Source organism: Brachyhypopomus gauderio, unplaced genomic scaffold (assembly GCF_052324685.1).
Source record: "Brachyhypopomus gauderio isolate BG-103 unplaced genomic scaffold, BGAUD_0.2 sc76, whole genome shotgun sequence".
In the NCBI taxonomy this organism is placed as follows: Eukaryota; Metazoa; Chordata; class Actinopteri; order Gymnotiformes; family Hypopomidae; genus Brachyhypopomus; species Brachyhypopomus gauderio.
The window spans coordinates 1211431-1228986 of record NW_027506897.1 but is presented as its reverse complement, the minus strand read 5'-3'; the positions used below and the strand labels follow the sequence as shown (position 1 = coordinate 1228986).

The 17556-nt window shown below is 44.4% G+C and overlaps 1 protein-coding gene across 2 annotated transcripts; it reads left to right on the top strand.

Annotated features, from left to right (window-relative positions):
- The first annotated feature begins 659 nt into the window (after positions 1-659).
- Positions 660-16797, top strand: ndrg1b (N-myc downstream regulated 1b). Of its 2 annotated transcripts, none has more exons than XM_076990534.1 (17): positions 660-889; positions 987-1074; positions 8438-8506; positions 8706-8738; positions 9658-9763; positions 9927-10047; positions 10560-10622; positions 10731-10791; positions 11113-11199; positions 11516-11572; positions 11919-12022; positions 12132-12194; positions 12293-12344; positions 12461-12508; positions 12727-12762; positions 12859-12910; positions 14392-16797. In XM_076990534.1, the coding sequence occupies exons 2-17, from the start codon at positions 1012-1014 to the stop codon at positions 14547-14549; spliced, it is 1173 nt and encodes a 390-aa protein (XP_076846649.1). In that variant the 5' UTR covers positions 660-889; positions 987-1011; the 3' UTR covers positions 14550-16797. The 2 variants fall into 2 exon arrangements, with proteins under 2 accessions (XP_076846649.1, XP_076846648.1); XM_076990533.1 differs by having other exon boundaries at positions 11113-11223.
- The last annotated feature ends 759 nt before the right edge of the window (positions 16798-17556 follow it).

Below are 17556 nucleotides of genomic sequence, written 5' to 3'. Positions count from 1 at the left end.
TGAAATTAAACCACAGAATACTACAGTGAGACCATAGGATACTACAGTGAGACCACAGAAGTCTGCAGTAAGACTACAAGAAAAAAGACTATATGGACATTCATGAGAAAAATGCATTCAGGAAAATTCTAATATACAATAATGAACGTTTTTTGCATTCATTTGTTCACATTTGTAAACATGACTATTTGCTAAATCAGTGCATGCCAATTTGGACGCAGGCCTACAGTCAATGTGCTCGGTCTTAGGCTTAATTTTAGAACTGTTCTTAATCTAGTGTTAGATCTTGGAAACTAACCCTATAAGCATTTTCTTCCCTTTCTATATGTGAAATGTACTATAAAGATTTTAAATCCAGCCTAGCATCTCAAATACACTGAAAATAATATACAAATCTCAAATTAGACATAATATTTATGAAATAAATATAAAAATATTAAATAAAAACTTATAACCAAATATGCAAAGGGCTTTTAAATCAGAGAAAAGTGGCATCATATTTTAACATTAATGCTCAATTCATTCAACCAGTTAGTGTCATAGATGTTAATCAGAAATGAATGACAAGATATGAACTGGAAAAGCAGCCCATAATTATAAACCAGTCTGATGTGCTCAGATATTTTTTCAACCTTGCTTCTATAAAACGCTCCATCCCTCTCCGTGCTGAACAGACAACAAGAATACAACTGCGTGTCCTTTGGCTTGTGTGTGCAGAGACAGAAGCTGCTTGCAGGTGGATGAGATTTAGGCTAATGTGCCACAATTTCATTTGTTTTCGGAATCTTACCTTATTGCTTAACGCATAAAACTGGAAGTGCCTAACGTCCACGCCCAAATCCTTCATCACAACAGTAATTGACGTCTTCTTCACTCCTGTTGCGGGGAGGTAAAGTCACGCTACCTCCAGTGTGTGATGAGTTTTACAAGGTGTTCTTACAGCTTAACAGTGCAGCCTGACGTCTTCTTCCTAACTGTACTGGTAGGACTGGGAACTGGGCAATCACAGCCATGCTGAACTGGGACGTGTACAAGAAACGTTGCCGGAGGATCCGCTCTATGCTGAGCAAAGAGGCAAGACTTGTTTTTAATTAATCACTCTTTGATAAAGTGTTATGGTTTGGTGCTTACCTCATCTATATTATTAGTTTTTTCATACAACATTTAATAATTCAAAAGTTTGTAAGGGTAAGAAAAAACTTTGAAGTTGCAATCTACCCAGGCAGATGTAGTCTAATATGTTGGCCACAGAACTGCATGGTATTAACTATTATTAGGGTATCGGGTAGAACAGTAGTCACAACCCTAGCTATGCATTTCTGTGTGTACCATAGTAGAGACCCCTCATGTAGGTGAGCAGAGGTCAAGACGTTCTGTCAATGAAACTGTGACCTCGCTTCTAATACAGCAGAGGGACCTTCAGAGGGACATGTCCCCCCCACCCCCCCCCCCCCCCAAATTACGTCCGTGCACCTGCAAGGTCACAAGGAACAGGGACCCACCTAGAGTAAAACTGAGACAGACCCAGGAAGCGATGCCAAAATCAACGGGTTAGGAGAGGCCATGTTAATCTAGTAAAACTGGGAGAACGTGCATGTGCACAGAGCCTGTTAGCAAGACACCTTTCACCTTTCACCTTTCAGCATGTACATGTAGCTTAGGCAGTGGCCACCCTGTGTGGAAGTCTGTTGTGAGAGTGGAGCTCCTTGTAAGTGAATCATCCAGTGTCTTTGACAAATGCCAACGGTCGTACTTATATAATACCTCACAGCCTGGGCTGAAATAATGTGGGACTCTGCATCCTTCTCAACCATGATGGAGCTTAATGCACTAAATCACATATGTATTTTGGTGGTGTGTATCTAGTGTACTGCAGTGACACTTTATTGTCTTTCCCTGCAGCTCCAACCCATTAGCTACAGTGATAATACACTAGTTACCCTAGCTGTCATTTGGCCCACATTAGGAACTCTAGGTCTTAAGGGTTTTCCTCTATAGACATAAATATTATGGTGTTTCATAGATCACCTATTTTGCACCATGTGATTAATAAAGATGCTTAAAACAATATGTCATGTCCTACGTAGCTACTTTACCCTCTCCCAAATGTAACTAGATCGTCTGAATTATAAGACCATTAAGCAGGCGAAACACAAATACTCCTACACGCAAACTCAGTTACTGTGGAGCAAAATTATGCAAATTATCCAAGCAGTGCTATAATAGTCAGTGATATCTCTCTGTGAATTGTCTGACTTTGTCAAGGATGATCAGAGAGGATTTAAAGGGTGAAAGCCACTCTGAGTTTAGTCAGGTCGTCCAGGGTAATCTGAACTGTGTAGTGTGGACAACGTGAGGACTGCAAACTGGCTTGACAAGGACTGAAAACTAAACCAAATGTTGTTTTGTTTTAAAGTGAAAGAATCTACAATAACAGAATGGTATCCTAATCTTGTGACGTCAATACAATGTGCCAGAGCTTAATAATGCAGTCGACACAAATGGTCAATGGCATTCGGGAGAAAAGTGTACTCAGGACAAAACATATTGGATTAGGAAAATATCACAGGGCGTGACAGATGATTTTTGAAAATCTTATTATTAATTTTTATTATTGAAAAACATTTAAGTCACTATTATGGGCATGAGAGCATGGCGTCGATGACAGAATGATCATACGAGTTTAATGGTCTATTGAAGGAACATTAGATTGCCACACTCAGGCCTGTAAGAAGGTCCAGCTGTCAGCTGCCATTGTGAGCCCACAACAGAAGGGGCGACACCAGTATAAACCAGTCTGGCTGTCTCCACGTGGAAATGGTGGTTGGTGAATTATGTGCAGGATGAGTTAAATTATATAGTCAGTTGACATCATCTTGTTGCTTCGGCCAGGCGGGTTAAGACGAACAGCAAGGAGAAGTGAAGGAGCACTCAGGTTCGTAGGTTTCCACAATAGTGCAATAAAGTGCATCTCTATCTCAGGCTGACCTGCTGACTAACATGAAACACATGATGTCAGAACCTTTGGTACCTGCTGATGCTGGAGGAAGCGTCTCAAAGTAAACAGTGTGTAACTGTAGCGGATTCCTACACGTCAAGGTTACCAGTGTAGCCCAAACCGAAACTACTGGGGAATCAGCTACGGCCATCAAGAGAAAGGGAGTGAGATCACAGCGCGTCATTAAGGCCACTATGGGTCACCACGATGGCCCATAAGGTCACCAGGGTAGAGTGAGAATGTTCTGGAAGCAAGACTGAGATGCAGTGGTGTGACATTCCAAAGGATCCTTAGCAGCAGCACCAAAGAATGAAGTGTGTGGGCCCTCCACGCCTCAGGGAAGGTCAAAGTTCACGACACCACAGCTTATGATGGCCATAAGCCACAAAACCAACAGCCACAAACTGGGTCAAATGTAAGGCACCTAGCACAACTCCAGCTGTTGGGTCCATATTAGCTGACTCAACCGTGGAGGCCCGGAGAACGTACAGGTGTGAGAGAGAAGGCAATAAACTTCAGTAGAAAGCACTCTGGGGCAAAAGAAGAGGACAGGAGGCTTAGGGGTTAGTATCCAGCCTCAAATACATCAATGACATCTTAATAGCGCTCAACAAGTCTCCGTGCCAGCTGCTAATGTCCAACGATTCAAACTAAGCACGTTATGCTTGGAACTGTACGATAAAGCATAAGACGCCTCAGAAGAGGTGACACTGTTGTGAAGTGTGAATCTGTTGTGGTTGTGGATAAGGCATAATGTCCTTGGGGGGGGTAAAGAAATCTCTAGCTGTGGTAGTACACTAGAAGGACATTCAGCTGATGAGCTAGCTGAAAATGCCACTGAAATGGTATTGAAGTGCCAAGAACCTGGAATTTAGTGTCCATGCTCGATAACAAATCATCCTTATGCCCCAGGGCCATCCGCTAGACTTCTTAGCTTTTTTATTAGACCTTGGAGCACTGCAAGGCTTGTCAAGCAGGTTAGTGTTCACAAGCTTTCCTAAGTGCTCACCTCATGCCAGTGACAGTTGATAGTGTAGGAGTGTCTTAATCAAGGAGCTATTATGGGCAACCTATGATAAAACAGGCAGTTAGAAAGGGTGCTACTCTGGAAAACCAGCAATAAAACGTCCGTGCCACGTGTCTTGGCAATTCGGTTCTCCTCTGAAGAAACGAGGAGCAGAAACACAGTGGGGGGTTTGACCGTTTTTTGTTTGTTTGTTTTTTACAAACCGAGAATGACAGGATGAGATATTGAAGCATTTGAAGTCACCGAGCTGTATGCGAAGAATTCATGTTGATGTAAGAAGGGGAAAGTGAGCTTTTCTCCTGTGTGAACAAGGTGTTTATTTTACTGGCTGACTCACATCGCCACAAGTGCCTGAAGCAGCGCCCAGTGACCGCTGTGACTGGATCACCCACGGATAGAGCAGCTCGCCGGTGCGGATCTCAGATATCACTGCATTCATGCCAACGCCAGATGTAACGGGTACATGTAGGAGCTGTAGGAACAGTTCAGTGGACCTTAACGTTTGGGCTTCATAGAAACATCATACATGATCATACATGACCAGAGCAGACAGAGCAGATGGGGCAGACAGAACACACAGAGCAGACAGGGCAGACAGAACACACAGAGCAGACGGGGCAGACAGGGCAGACAGAGCAGATGGAGCAGACAGGGCAGACAGAACACACAGAGCAGACGGGGCAGACAGAGCAGATGGAGCAGACAGGGCAGTCTTCCTTTCAGCTGCTCGCTTCGTCTGCTGCAGCTCTATCTATCCAGCTAGCTCACTACCACACCAGCTAACTCAGAGGTCCGACCTAAACCCCCACACACACCCTTAAACCCCCCCACACACCCTTAAACCCCACCACACACCCTTAAACCCCACACACACCCTTAAACCCCACACACCTTACACCCCCCCACACCCTTAAACCCCACACACACCCTTAAACCCCACACACACCCTTAAACCCCTCCACACACCCTTAAACCCCCCACACCCTCATAAACCCCTCCACACCCTTAAACCCCCCACACACCCTACACCCCCCCCCACACACCCTTAAACCCCACACACACCCTACACCCCCCCCACACACCCTTAAACCCCTCCACACACCCTACACCCCCACACACCCTTAAACCCCACACACACCCTTAAACCCCACACACACCCTTAAACCCCACACCCACCCTACACCCCCCACACACACCCTTAAACCCCACACCCACCCTACACCCCCCACACACACCCTTAAACCCCACACCCACCCTACACCCCCCACACACACCCTTAAACCCCACCACACACCCTTAAACCCCACACCCACCCTACACCCCCCACACACACCTTTAAACCCCACCACACACCCTTAAACCCCCCACACACCCCCCAGCTGGCCCGCCCGTTTACGCGGTACCGACACATCCGCGTCCGCGCGCAGCTCCGTCTGCGCTGCTTAGCCAGTTAGCTTAGCACAACACACCGCTGCGTTTCCACACAAACACACACTACAAACGAGACACGGCGACACAACACACACACACACACACACACACACACACACACACACACACACACACACGGAGGTCCTATGGTACCGTCTCCGCCACGGTCCCCCCCCCGTACCCACACCGGCCCGTGTGGTTCCGGACGGGCCGCGTTAGCTCAGCCGCTTCTCCCTCCTGCCGTATCCATGGCGACACGCAGCCGCAGTCGGCTTCAGTGCGCATGCGCGCGAGTTGGGTGGGTCGATATTACACAGCGCGCTGATGCCCCCTGGTGTTCACACACCTGTATGACTACTGAGATTATCACATCTACTCCTTCACCTTGGGACAGTAGTACGGTAGAGGAGAAAGAACAAAATTCAATGAAAAATGGTCGTACTGCGCCCTCTAGTGAATTAAATGAGTAGTTTTTGCATTTTTGTCAGTAACAATTATGGGCATTTTTAATAAAAATGCTTGTTAACAAAAAAATAATTTATTTATTTATTTTTATTTAACTTTATTTAACCAGGAAGGTCCCATTGAGATTAAAATCTCTTTTTCAAGGGAGTCCTGGCCAAGATAGGCAGCAACAAAATACAAATAAAACACTGTTGCAAAGAATTACATGGTTAAAATACATGTTCAAAAACAAAAGTTAAAATATATATTCATAAAATAATTAAGATTTTACAAATAGGTTAAGTAAAACAAGTACAAATTATGGAATTAGCCACAAAAGTTTGCAGTTTTAGTTTAAAGGCATTCAATGAAATTAATTCTGTCAGTTTCCAATCTTTCTGTAACCTATTCCATGAGGAGGGTGCAGAGTAAACAAAAGCCTTTTTTCCCAAATCAGTGCGGGCATAAGGGATAGGAAGTAGCAGCTGATTCTGAGATCGAAGTAAGTAAGGAATATCGCTTCTCAGTGTAATTAAACCGCAAATATAGGTTGGCAGTAGCCCAAGTAATGCCTTGTAGATAAAAGTGTACCAGTGACAGGATCTACGGATGGACAAAGCAGGCCACCCCACCCGAACATATAGATGACAGTGATGAGTTGATACCTTACAATTGGAGATAAACCTAAGAGAGGCATGATAAACAGTATCAACCATCCGAAGACATTTTACAGAGGCATTCATATACAGCAAATCTCCATAATCCAATATAGTCAAGAAAGTTACTGCAACCAGACGCTTTCTTGCACTAAAAGAAAAACATAACTTGTTTCGAAAATAAAAACCTAGCTTAAGCTTCAACTTCTTTACAAGGTATTCCACATGTGGTTGGAAAGTAAGAGAATCATCAAGAAGAAGACCCAGGTATTTATAAGTGTGCACCAACTCTATTTTATGTCCCTCCAGACTGAGTACTGAGGGAGTTTGTTCTTGCTTCATCCTGGAGTTTGAAAATACCATTAACTTAGTCTTATCTGCATTGAGAACAAGTTTTAAGTTAATTAATAAATGCTGGACAGCAACAAATGATTGTTGCAGGGATTCAAGAGTCTGAGATAGAGTTGGACCACAACAATAAATAACCGTGTCATCAGCATAAATATGCAAATTTGCACCTGGCACATTTAGATCTAGGTCATTGACGTAAATAATGAATAAAAGAGGACCTAGTATAGATCCCTGGGGCACCCCCTTGTGGACAGTAACAAGATCAGAACATAGATCATCATGTTTGATGCACTGTGTTCTATTACTAAGGTAATTAGTGAACCAGGCGACTGCATTCTCTGAGAAACCTGACTGGAGGAGTCTAAGTTTTAGTATATCATGATCCACGGTGTCAAAAGCTTTCGATAAATCAATAAAGAGTGATGCACAATATTGTTTCTTATCAAGTGCCACAGAAATATCATTAACCACCTTCATTGCAGCTGTGATGGTACTGTGTTTTTTTCTGAAGCCTGATTGGTACTTTGATAATATATTGTTATGATGTAAATACTCCTTTACCTGCTCACTCACTAAAGCTTCCAGAATTTTAGCTAGCACTGACAATTTGGAGATTGGCCGATAATTCGTCAGCACCACTGGGTCACCGCCTTTTAATAAAGGAAAAACAAAGGCTGATTTCCACACTGACGGAATTTGATTTTTTTTAACTGTGAGATTAAAAAGGATAGTAAGTAAATCAGCTGCCATCTTGAGAAATAACGGCTCTAACAAATCAGGTCCACTAGACTTCCTATGATCTAAAGCTACAAGGGCCTTATGGACTTCACTAACAGTAAAAGGAGCAAGATTGAAAAAATAAGTTTTTGTTATGAAGACCTTATGTAATATATACCTTATGTACATATATTATCATGTTTAACATATCAAATCTGTCTGGGGTTGGACTGACAGCCCATGATAATACAGTAAACATGTACATGTCTGCACATGTGTGGGACTAAAATAAATATCAATTCCATTTCACCTTGCAGCTTTAATAGAGTCAAATGTATGTAACATGAAAAACATACTTCACCATACATCACAAACAGTGGCTGGGTGTTGTCATTCAGATTTTAGGGAATCTCGCATTACAACAAAATCTCCGTAGTAAGGTTAAAATATGTATTAACTTAATGACAAATAATAAGTAATTTAGTGAAGTCATAATATTACTATTACAGGAGAACAGCAAACATTCTCATTTTGAAATGCAAAGTGTAGATCTGTAGGTGTTTGAAGAAACATGTCAGCTTGCAGTGTTCTGGGTGCAGATTAATTCAGTCATCTTCACTGGTCACCTTTCAGGATAATGGCAAAAAAGGGTGGAAGAACAAATGCTTGTTTTGTTTTTGCTCTTTACCAAACGAATACTTCAAAAGGGAATATTTAAGAGTTGAATGGTGTCTTAATATCTTGGCTGTGTGTATAAACAGCACGTGTGATCTTTCCTCAAACATGCTGACGTTTCCCCCTCATGTCCCACAGACCTCCTCACTGTTGGAGGTTGATGAAGTCACGTCTGATCATGTTTTATTTGTGGACCCGGTATCTCCGGTAAGATAAGACTGTATTTTCAAACTCTAAGCACAATTAATAGATTATGTCCTAGTTACTTTGTGGCACAGTGGGATGGAGATTTTCACACCCCAAACGATCTGTAACCATAGTGAAATATCTACGATCTGTAACCATAGCGAAATATCTACGATCTGTAACCATAGTGAAATATCTATTCTCTCTGTTTTATCTGAAGGGCGCTGAGGGTGCATTTTGGGATCAGGTTGTGGTAAGTGCCTGTTTGAAGTGTTTACAATAGGCAAATGCTTTTATTTGACCAATACTGCGTGTTTTTAAGCATTCATGTATCACATGATCTTTTATAACCAAATTATCTATATTGTGACGCTCGTGGGTCGGCGAAGGACGAGACACAGAATTCTTCCTTTATGACTGACGTCACTTTTAATTTCGACAATGCGCAATAGCGCACAGATAACAATAACACTCACACAGCAACGTGTAGACTTTAGACAACGACGAGCACAGGACACTGCGTGAGCGCACATTAAATAGACAAACCACATTAGCCCCACGTGATTACGAGACGATTCACAGGTGAGACACATTATGACGTGACATAGCCATCACCACGGAGATCCACAGACGCAGACGATACACGTGGACAACGTAAACACGCCCAAAGGGAGGGGCCAGGGTCCTCAACGTGACACATATAACAAACATTCTGGCCAACTCATTTATTTTTTGGGGGCCGGGACAATAAAATCTTCTTCACTGGTAGTCTAGGTGGTCCATCACAAACAAACCTCTCCTAGATCACCACAGACTTAAGTGAGTCTTAAGTCTTGAGTGAACATGCCCAACAACATTTTAGTGGTGACAAGCAGTACTAATGGGGTTTAATATACCTAGTCAGATGTCATTCCTAGACTAAAGGTCACAGCTGATCCATTATCTCTGCCTTTGCATCATGCAGTGGTGGCTGTAATGTTGGTATGACGGTCTGCGGTGATAGAGTAAAGCCCTGACACACTAACCACTAATGAACCACTAATGGGGAACCGCTCATTAGAGACTGCCTCTGGTCCACCTCTGGTTCCCTCTGGTCCGCTTCCGGTTCACCTCTGGTCCACCTCTGGTCTGCCTCTCTTCCAAGATGTTTACACCTGTCTTGGCTCTGATAGGAGGAGAACGTGGAGACCCCCCATGGCCCAGTATTCTGCAGCATGGCTGGAACCCCCAGGGACCAGCGGCCTGTCATACTCACCTACCACGACATCGGACTGAACCGTAAGGCTCTGTTAATGACCACAGACATGGAGTCTAAGCTCTGCTGGTTGTGGTGTAATAATGTGGCTTCCTGCCCTGCGTGTAGATGATTGCTCTAAAGTCTGTAACGTAGCATAAGCTTCATTTACTGTGGTGTAATGGCCTGGCATGGCTCTATTTGCAGACAGAACGTGCTTCAACACTCTCTTCTGCCATGAAGACATGCAGGAAATCACACGACACTTTGCGGTGTGTCATGTCAACGCCCCTGGTCAGCAGGAGGGAGCCACCACCTTCCCCACGGGGTGAGTCCATGGAGGCCCAGTGTTTGTTCTGGAGCTGAACGCCACCCAAGGCTGAAGCTAATCTACAGCCTGACCTTCCTAGCCCAGCCTAGCCCATGTGTGTTCGGGGACATGTTTATCAGGACTCGCTCCAGACTCCTCCGTCTGTCTCCGCTGCCCTCTGGTGGCCAGGCAGAAGAACAGCGTCATGGTGTCAGGGAAGGATGAAGCAGGGTGTGAGAGTCAGACCTGATGTCCTTTATAGACTCCACCGCCGCTGCTCTACCACAGCCCAGAGTAACAGACTCAGCTAAACTAAAATCTGGAGGCACAGACACTCAGAATGTAACCAGCGTGTCAGGCACCTGGGTTTCATTCATGAACATCTTGGTGTTCACAAGCTGCGTCGTTCTCTGTGGCTCCCGGGACATCATCGCTAGGGTCGGCAGCGATGGAGAACAGATGGGGTCACCCTGGAGAACAGATGGGGTCACTTTCTTAAGAACTTACTCAGTGCAATTTTTGTTCTATAGATTCATCTATCCATCGATGGACCAGCTATCTGAGACCCTCCCTGTTGTGCTTAAGCATTTTAAGTGAGTGGACCAGATTAATATTTATCCTGAGCTTAAACCATTTGTCCTTCCTCTAATCTTGTCCTCTCGTGGATCAGTGAGGGAGCTGTAGTTTCTTTCTCTCCACAGCATTAAGAGGGTTATTGGGTTGGCGGTCGGGGCAGGAGCTTACATCCTCACGCGATTCGCCGTGAGTCGCATCTCTCTTTCTTCCCAGCGCATGTTAACACGCTGATCAAAGCGTGAGTTACTCTGGGTTATTCTAGAGTGAGATTACTCTGGAGTGTTGATACTGGCAGCATAATCCTCATCATTATTCTGACTGGAGGAATATCAACTCTCCAAAATGCGGACACTTCATGCCTTAACTTGCCTATGTAAACATTTTTCTAAGTGCATTGTAAAGAAAAATAACTCCATATGTGGGGATTCTTAACAGCAGTCTGACATATATTAATGAAGTGATTTTGCCCTTTATATCTCTCTGACTGCTCTGATAAATGTCTTACAGTTGAAGTACCCAGACCTGGTTGATGGTCTCGTCCTGATTAACATTGACGCTCAGGCCGAGGGTTGGGCAGAGTGGGCAGCATACAGGGTATCATCGCTTTACACATACAGGGTATCCTCACTTTACACATACAGGGTATCATCACTTTACACATACAGGGTATCCTCACTTTACACATACAGGGTATCATCACTTTACACATACAGGGTATCCTCACTTTACACATACAGGGTATCCTCACTTTACACATACAGGGTATCATCACTTTACACATACAGGGTATCATCACTTTACACATACAGGGTATCATCACTTTACTCAACTTCTTCAGGACTGTAGGCATAATGTATTTGCTCATAGTACACTCCATCTAATAAATAAATATCACTTACACGTTCCACAGATTTCCAGCTGGGCCCTTGATCCTTCTGATATAGTCGTCTCTCACCTGTTCAGACAGGTAAGAAATGCCCCCCAAGCTAACAGATCTATTATGTTTTATTAAACCGGATAGCCCAAATTTGTTTGCAGTATCTTAGCTCCTACCAACGTCTTCCTGACTCCGAACCAAGCCATTAGGGCAGTGGTGACCTGGTGTACATGTACTGGGACTGGGTCACAATGTGCGGTTGTCCATTAAAAATCCAACGTTTGTTACATAAGCTTTTCTAATTATTCTAAGTTTCTATCTCAAATGCCCATGAAACTTTGATGTTGTGACCGACTGATTGATTGATTGATTGATTGATTGATTGATTGATTGATTGATTGGGTCTTGGACCAACTGCTTTGTGGCACCACGGCAGGAGGAGATTAACAAGAAGGCAGAATTTATAGGAACGTTCCGTCAGCAAATCACAAACAGGATAAACCAGACCAACCTTCTACACTTCATGAAGTCCTACAACAGGTATCAGCTCTGGTCATCTGTTTAACCAGAATCTCCAGACCTCTTTGGTCCTGGACCTGTTTGTCATATGAACAGTTCCCCATCTCATCGGTTCTGATCTTTTTCTCAGCCGAAATAACCTGGAGATGGAGAGAAGGTCCTGCGGTGGAAACACTGATGTCAAGACGCTCAAGTATGCGATGCAGTGATAGTGTTTCTGTTTCCTCTGTGTTTATCTTTGATGTAAAGTTCTGGTATGTCCCGTGTGCCTGAAACGGTTTGTTTCTCCAGGTGTCACACTCTCCTGGTGGTGGGAGATTACTCACCTGCTGTTGATGCTGTGGTATGTGCAACATGTTTCATATGCTGAACATTAAAAACATAATAAATCCAACTCAGCATTCAAACTTCTGTCTGTACACGAGAGCATACATGTAGACGTGTGGGCGTCTCTTATAGGTGGACTGCAATTCAAGAATGGATCCCACAAAAACAGCCCTCCTCAAAGTTAGTGACGTTCACAGCTTGGATCATTCACTGATTACTTAATGACAACACAGCAACTCAATACTGAAAATGTTATTCACTGCTGTCTTCATTAACACAAAAGTCATACAAAAGTCCTTATATTGATAATATTCATAATAAAGGGTGATGTATTGATGAACGTGTGGTATCTAACATTACTGTCCCTCATGTGTTTGACATTCCTGTCCCTCACGAAGATGTCAGACTGTGGAGGTCTTCCTCACTTTGATCAGGTCTGTGTTTACCCAGATAAATAAAGCTCTTGTATTTAAACAGACTGATGCACTGATACACTGTGTAATCTACTATGTCTTATTCTTACATTATAGCCTGGCAAGCTAGCAGAGGCCTTGAAATATTTCATCCAAGGACTGGGTTACAGTAAGCAAATTTACACTGTAAACACTATAAACACTCAACACTATGAATACTATAAACACTGTAAACACTGTGGTCAGCCTCTGCCCAAGGGTCTTTCTCTCCTGCTTATTCTTCATCTGCCATATTCAGCAACACTTTGCACATTGGTTCATAAATCCAATGTAGAAAGGCAGGACGCCCCCCGGTGGTAGACCTAGGCATTTATAATGGTCTTCATATTTAAAACAACTTATGTATGCTTTATAAATGGTGCATGTAAGTAGGCATTCAGAGTCCTGTTATCTCACCCTGTCCCCACGCATATCTCACTCTGTCCCCACACATCTCACTTTATCCCCGTTATCTCACCCTGTCCCCACACATATCTCACTCTGTCCCCACACATATCTCACCCTGTCCCCACACATATCTCACCCTGTCCTCACACATATCTCACCCTGTTCTCACACATATCTCACCGTCCCCGTTATCTCACCCTGTCCTCACACATATCTCACCCTGTCCCCACACATATCTCACCCTGTCCTCACACATATCTCACCCTGTTCTCACACATATCTCACCGTCCCCGTTATCTCACCCTGTCCTCACACATATCTCACCCTGTTCTCACACATATCTCACCGTCCCCGTTATCTCACCCTGTCCTCACACATATCTCACCCTGTCCCCACACATATCTCACCCTGTCCTCACACATATCTCCCCCTGTTCTCACACATATCTCACCGTCCCCGTTATCTCACCCTGTCCTCACACATATCTCACCCTGTCCTCACACATATCTCACCCTGTTCTCACACATATCTCACCGTCCCCGTTATCTCACCCTGTCCCCACACATATCTCACTCTGTTCTCACACATATCTCACCCTGTCCTCACACATATCTCACCCTGTCCCCACACATATCTCACCCTGTCCTCACACATATCTCACCCTGTTCTCACACATATCTCACCGTCCCCGTTATCTCACCCTGTCCTCACACATATCTCACCCTGTCCCCACACATATCTCACCCTGTCCCCACACATATCTCACCCTGTCCTCACACATATCTCACCCTGTCCTCACACATATCTCACCGTCCCCGTTATCTCACCCTGTCCCCACACATATCTCACTCTGTTCTCACACATATCTCACCCTGTCCTCACACATATCTCACCCTGTCCCCACACATATCTCACCCTGTCCTCACACATATCTCACCCTGTTCTCACACATATCTCACCGTCCCCGTTATCTCACCCTGTCCTCACACATATCTCACCCTGTCCCCACACATATCTCACCCTGTTCTCACACATATCTCACCGTCCCCGTTATCTCACCCTGTCCCCACACATATCTCACCCTGTCCTCACACATATCTCACCCTGTCCTCACACATATCTCACCCTGTCCCCACACATATCTCACCCTGTCCCCACACATATCTCATCCTGTCCCCCTGCGTATCTCTTTGTCTCTGACAGTGTCCTCTGCAGGCATGACACGACTGTCTCGCTCCCGGTCTGCTTCCTCCACCAGTGTGTCCTCCTTCCGTCCTCGGTCCCACACCATCGCTACCGTGGAGAGCACCTCCAAAAACAACATGCCAAGGATAAGGCGCTCGTCTGAGGTCTCCTATTGAAGGCCAGAGGCTCACCTTCTCCCCACACGCCCCCTCTGGACCTCTGAGGTGTTCTATTATAGTCCTGAGTGTCACCCTCTAACCACACACCCCCTCTGGACCGCTGAGGTGTTCTATTATAGTCCTAAGTGTCACCCTCTAACCACACACCCCCTCTGGACCGCTGAGGTGTTCTATTATAGTCCTGAGTGTCACTCTCTAACCACACACCCCTCTGGACCTCTGAGGTGTTCTATTATAGTCCTAAGTGTCACCCTCTAACCACACACCCCCTCTGGACCTCTGAGATGTTCTATTATAGTCCTGAGTGTCACCCTCTAACCACACACCCCCTCTGGACCTCTGAGGTGTTCTATTATAGTCCTGAGTGTCACCTTCTCCCCACACACCCCCTCTGCACCTCTGAGATGTTCTATTATAGTCCTGAGTGTCACCCTCTAACCACACACCCCCTCTGGACCTCTGAGGTGTTCTATTATAGTCCTGAGTGTCACCCTCTAACCACACACCCCCTCTGGACCTCTGAGGTGTTCTATTATAGTCCTGAGTGTCACCCTCTAACCACACACCCCCTCTGGACCTCTGAGATGTTCTATTATAGTCCTGAGTGTCACTCTCTAACCACACACCCCCTCTGGACCTCTGAGGTGTTCTATTATAGTCCTGAGTGTCACCCTCTAACCACACACCCCCTCTGGACCTCTGAGGTGTTCTATTATAGTCCTGAGTGTCACCCTCTAACCACACACCCCCTCTGGACCTCTGAGGTGTTCTATTATAGTCCTGAGTGTCACCCTCTAACCACACACCCCCTCTGGACCGCTGAGGTGTTCTATTATAGTCCTGAGTGTCACCCTCTAACCACACACCCCCTCTGGACCTCTGAGGTGTTCTATTATAGTCCTGAGTGTCACCCTCTAACCACACACCCCCTCTGGACCTCTGAGGTGTTCTATTATAGTCCTGAGTGTCACCCTCTAACCACACACCCCTCTGGACCTCCAGTTTCTCATGCTCGGTTCTACTCCATATCTAATAAAACAAACAAAAATGCCCATTAAGAGACTGTTGCTGTGTTAGACCCTAACCCTGACCCTGACCCTAACCCTGACCCTGACCTTGACCCTATGGAGATTGTGTCACATCTTCAGGGAATTCAGAGTGTCCCAGTGGACCAATGTACACTTGCACGAAAAGATTAAAAAAAAAACTAAAAAGCTCTTTAAAAGGGTTATAACTTATCAGGCTCCTTAAATGGATTATAACTTTAAATGGCCTTTAAATGGTTTATCAGAACCTTTTAACATATCAGACACTTTTAGAAGCTATAGATGTGCATGAATTCATGTATATTACTTTTAGTGCTTTGTATATAAATCAATGCGTTTTTTTTTTTTATCACATATGAATATCCTACAATTGGTATGATATAGTTATGAGTAATGAAAAGGCTTTGAGATGTGTGATAAATGTGTACATTATATTGTGTTGAAAGGAATTCAAGAGATGTCAACTGTGGGTACCATTTCTTATAACTTTAAGTTTATACTTATTTTCCTTGGATATTGTGGCTTTTTTAAATTACAAAATCTGGTTTGCTGAAGTATGTTTAGTTAACTGTATTGTATCTTACCAATGACTGCAGTATATTGCAGTGTTAAGTTATTTGGGCATGAATGTATAAGATAAGAGCATGTAACATCTGTACCAGTCCCAAGAGACGGTACAACATTTGTGTCACGGTCACAGCTCCGGACCCTTCCCTGTGGGCGTGCCGTTACGTTGTCTGCGTGTCGTTATGTCCATGTTTATACTTCCGTGGGCGTGGGTTGTTTGTGAGCGTGTTCGTTTGTTACACCTGTGCATTGTCTCGAGGTCACGTGGGTCTGTGTTATTCACCTATTTAATGTGCGTTAGCGCGATGTCTTGTGCTCGTCTTTGTCTAAAGTTTCGTGCCTGTGTGAAAGGTGTATTTTTCTGTTCGCACTCCGCACGGAGCTTCGTGTTTGTGTTCAGCAATAAACGTTCTTCATTGCACAGTTCGACGTTCGTCGTGCCTCTCTACCGAGCGTCACAATTTGTGTATCACCTGCACCTTAGTCACACTGCATAATGTGTTAGGAACAAGATAAAACAAAGAGAATACTTTTCCAAGGCACAATATATTCGGGAAAGTGTTTACATTGTAATTAAATGCCTTTGCTGGAAAACAAAACTGTTTAAATAATATAATTTTCACATAAAATGCCCTGTTTGTAGTTTCTTTTCTTAATAAACAAATACACAGCATTTATGAATGTTCTTATTTTGCACAATATATCTTTCAAAAAAAGATGCAGAAATGTAGCAATAAAAAACATTGAACTCCAGCTATGAACCATGTTAACATATTCATGAAAATAATGTGCTTAGTAATATATACTGTAGGTATGAACATTTCTTAAATGTTATATTCCCATGTTGATAAATAGCTCACATTGGGCTCTGATGTAGTGGCCGTGCTTGGGTGTTAATGCTGCCTAAAGGCGTTAAGTGCTTGTGCATTTAGTGCACATATGATTTATTTGGTGTGAGCAAAAGCTGAATGGAGAGGCCTCACAGGCGTGAGACTTTTAAAACCCGCCCGGGCCACGTTTAAAACCCGCCCGGGCCACGTTTAAAACCCGCCCGGGCCACGTTTAAAACCCGCCCGGGCCACGTTTAAAACCCACCCGGGCCACGTTTAAAACCCGCCCGGCCACGTTTAAAACCCGCCCGGGCCACGTTTAAAACCCGCCCAGGCCATGTTTAAAACCCGCCTAGGCCACGTTTAAAACCTGCCTGGGCCATGTTTATTGTGAATCTATTGCTCTTTAAACCACACTTGCCTGCTGGTTTCTTAGACTCACACTTGTGGCAAACCCGAGCGCGCCACAGTCACTCCCGTCCTTCCGCCGGAAAATATAGACCTGTTTCTCACAGAGGGATTCTGGCCATGAATGCCACCTGATGAAACAGATCTCCCACT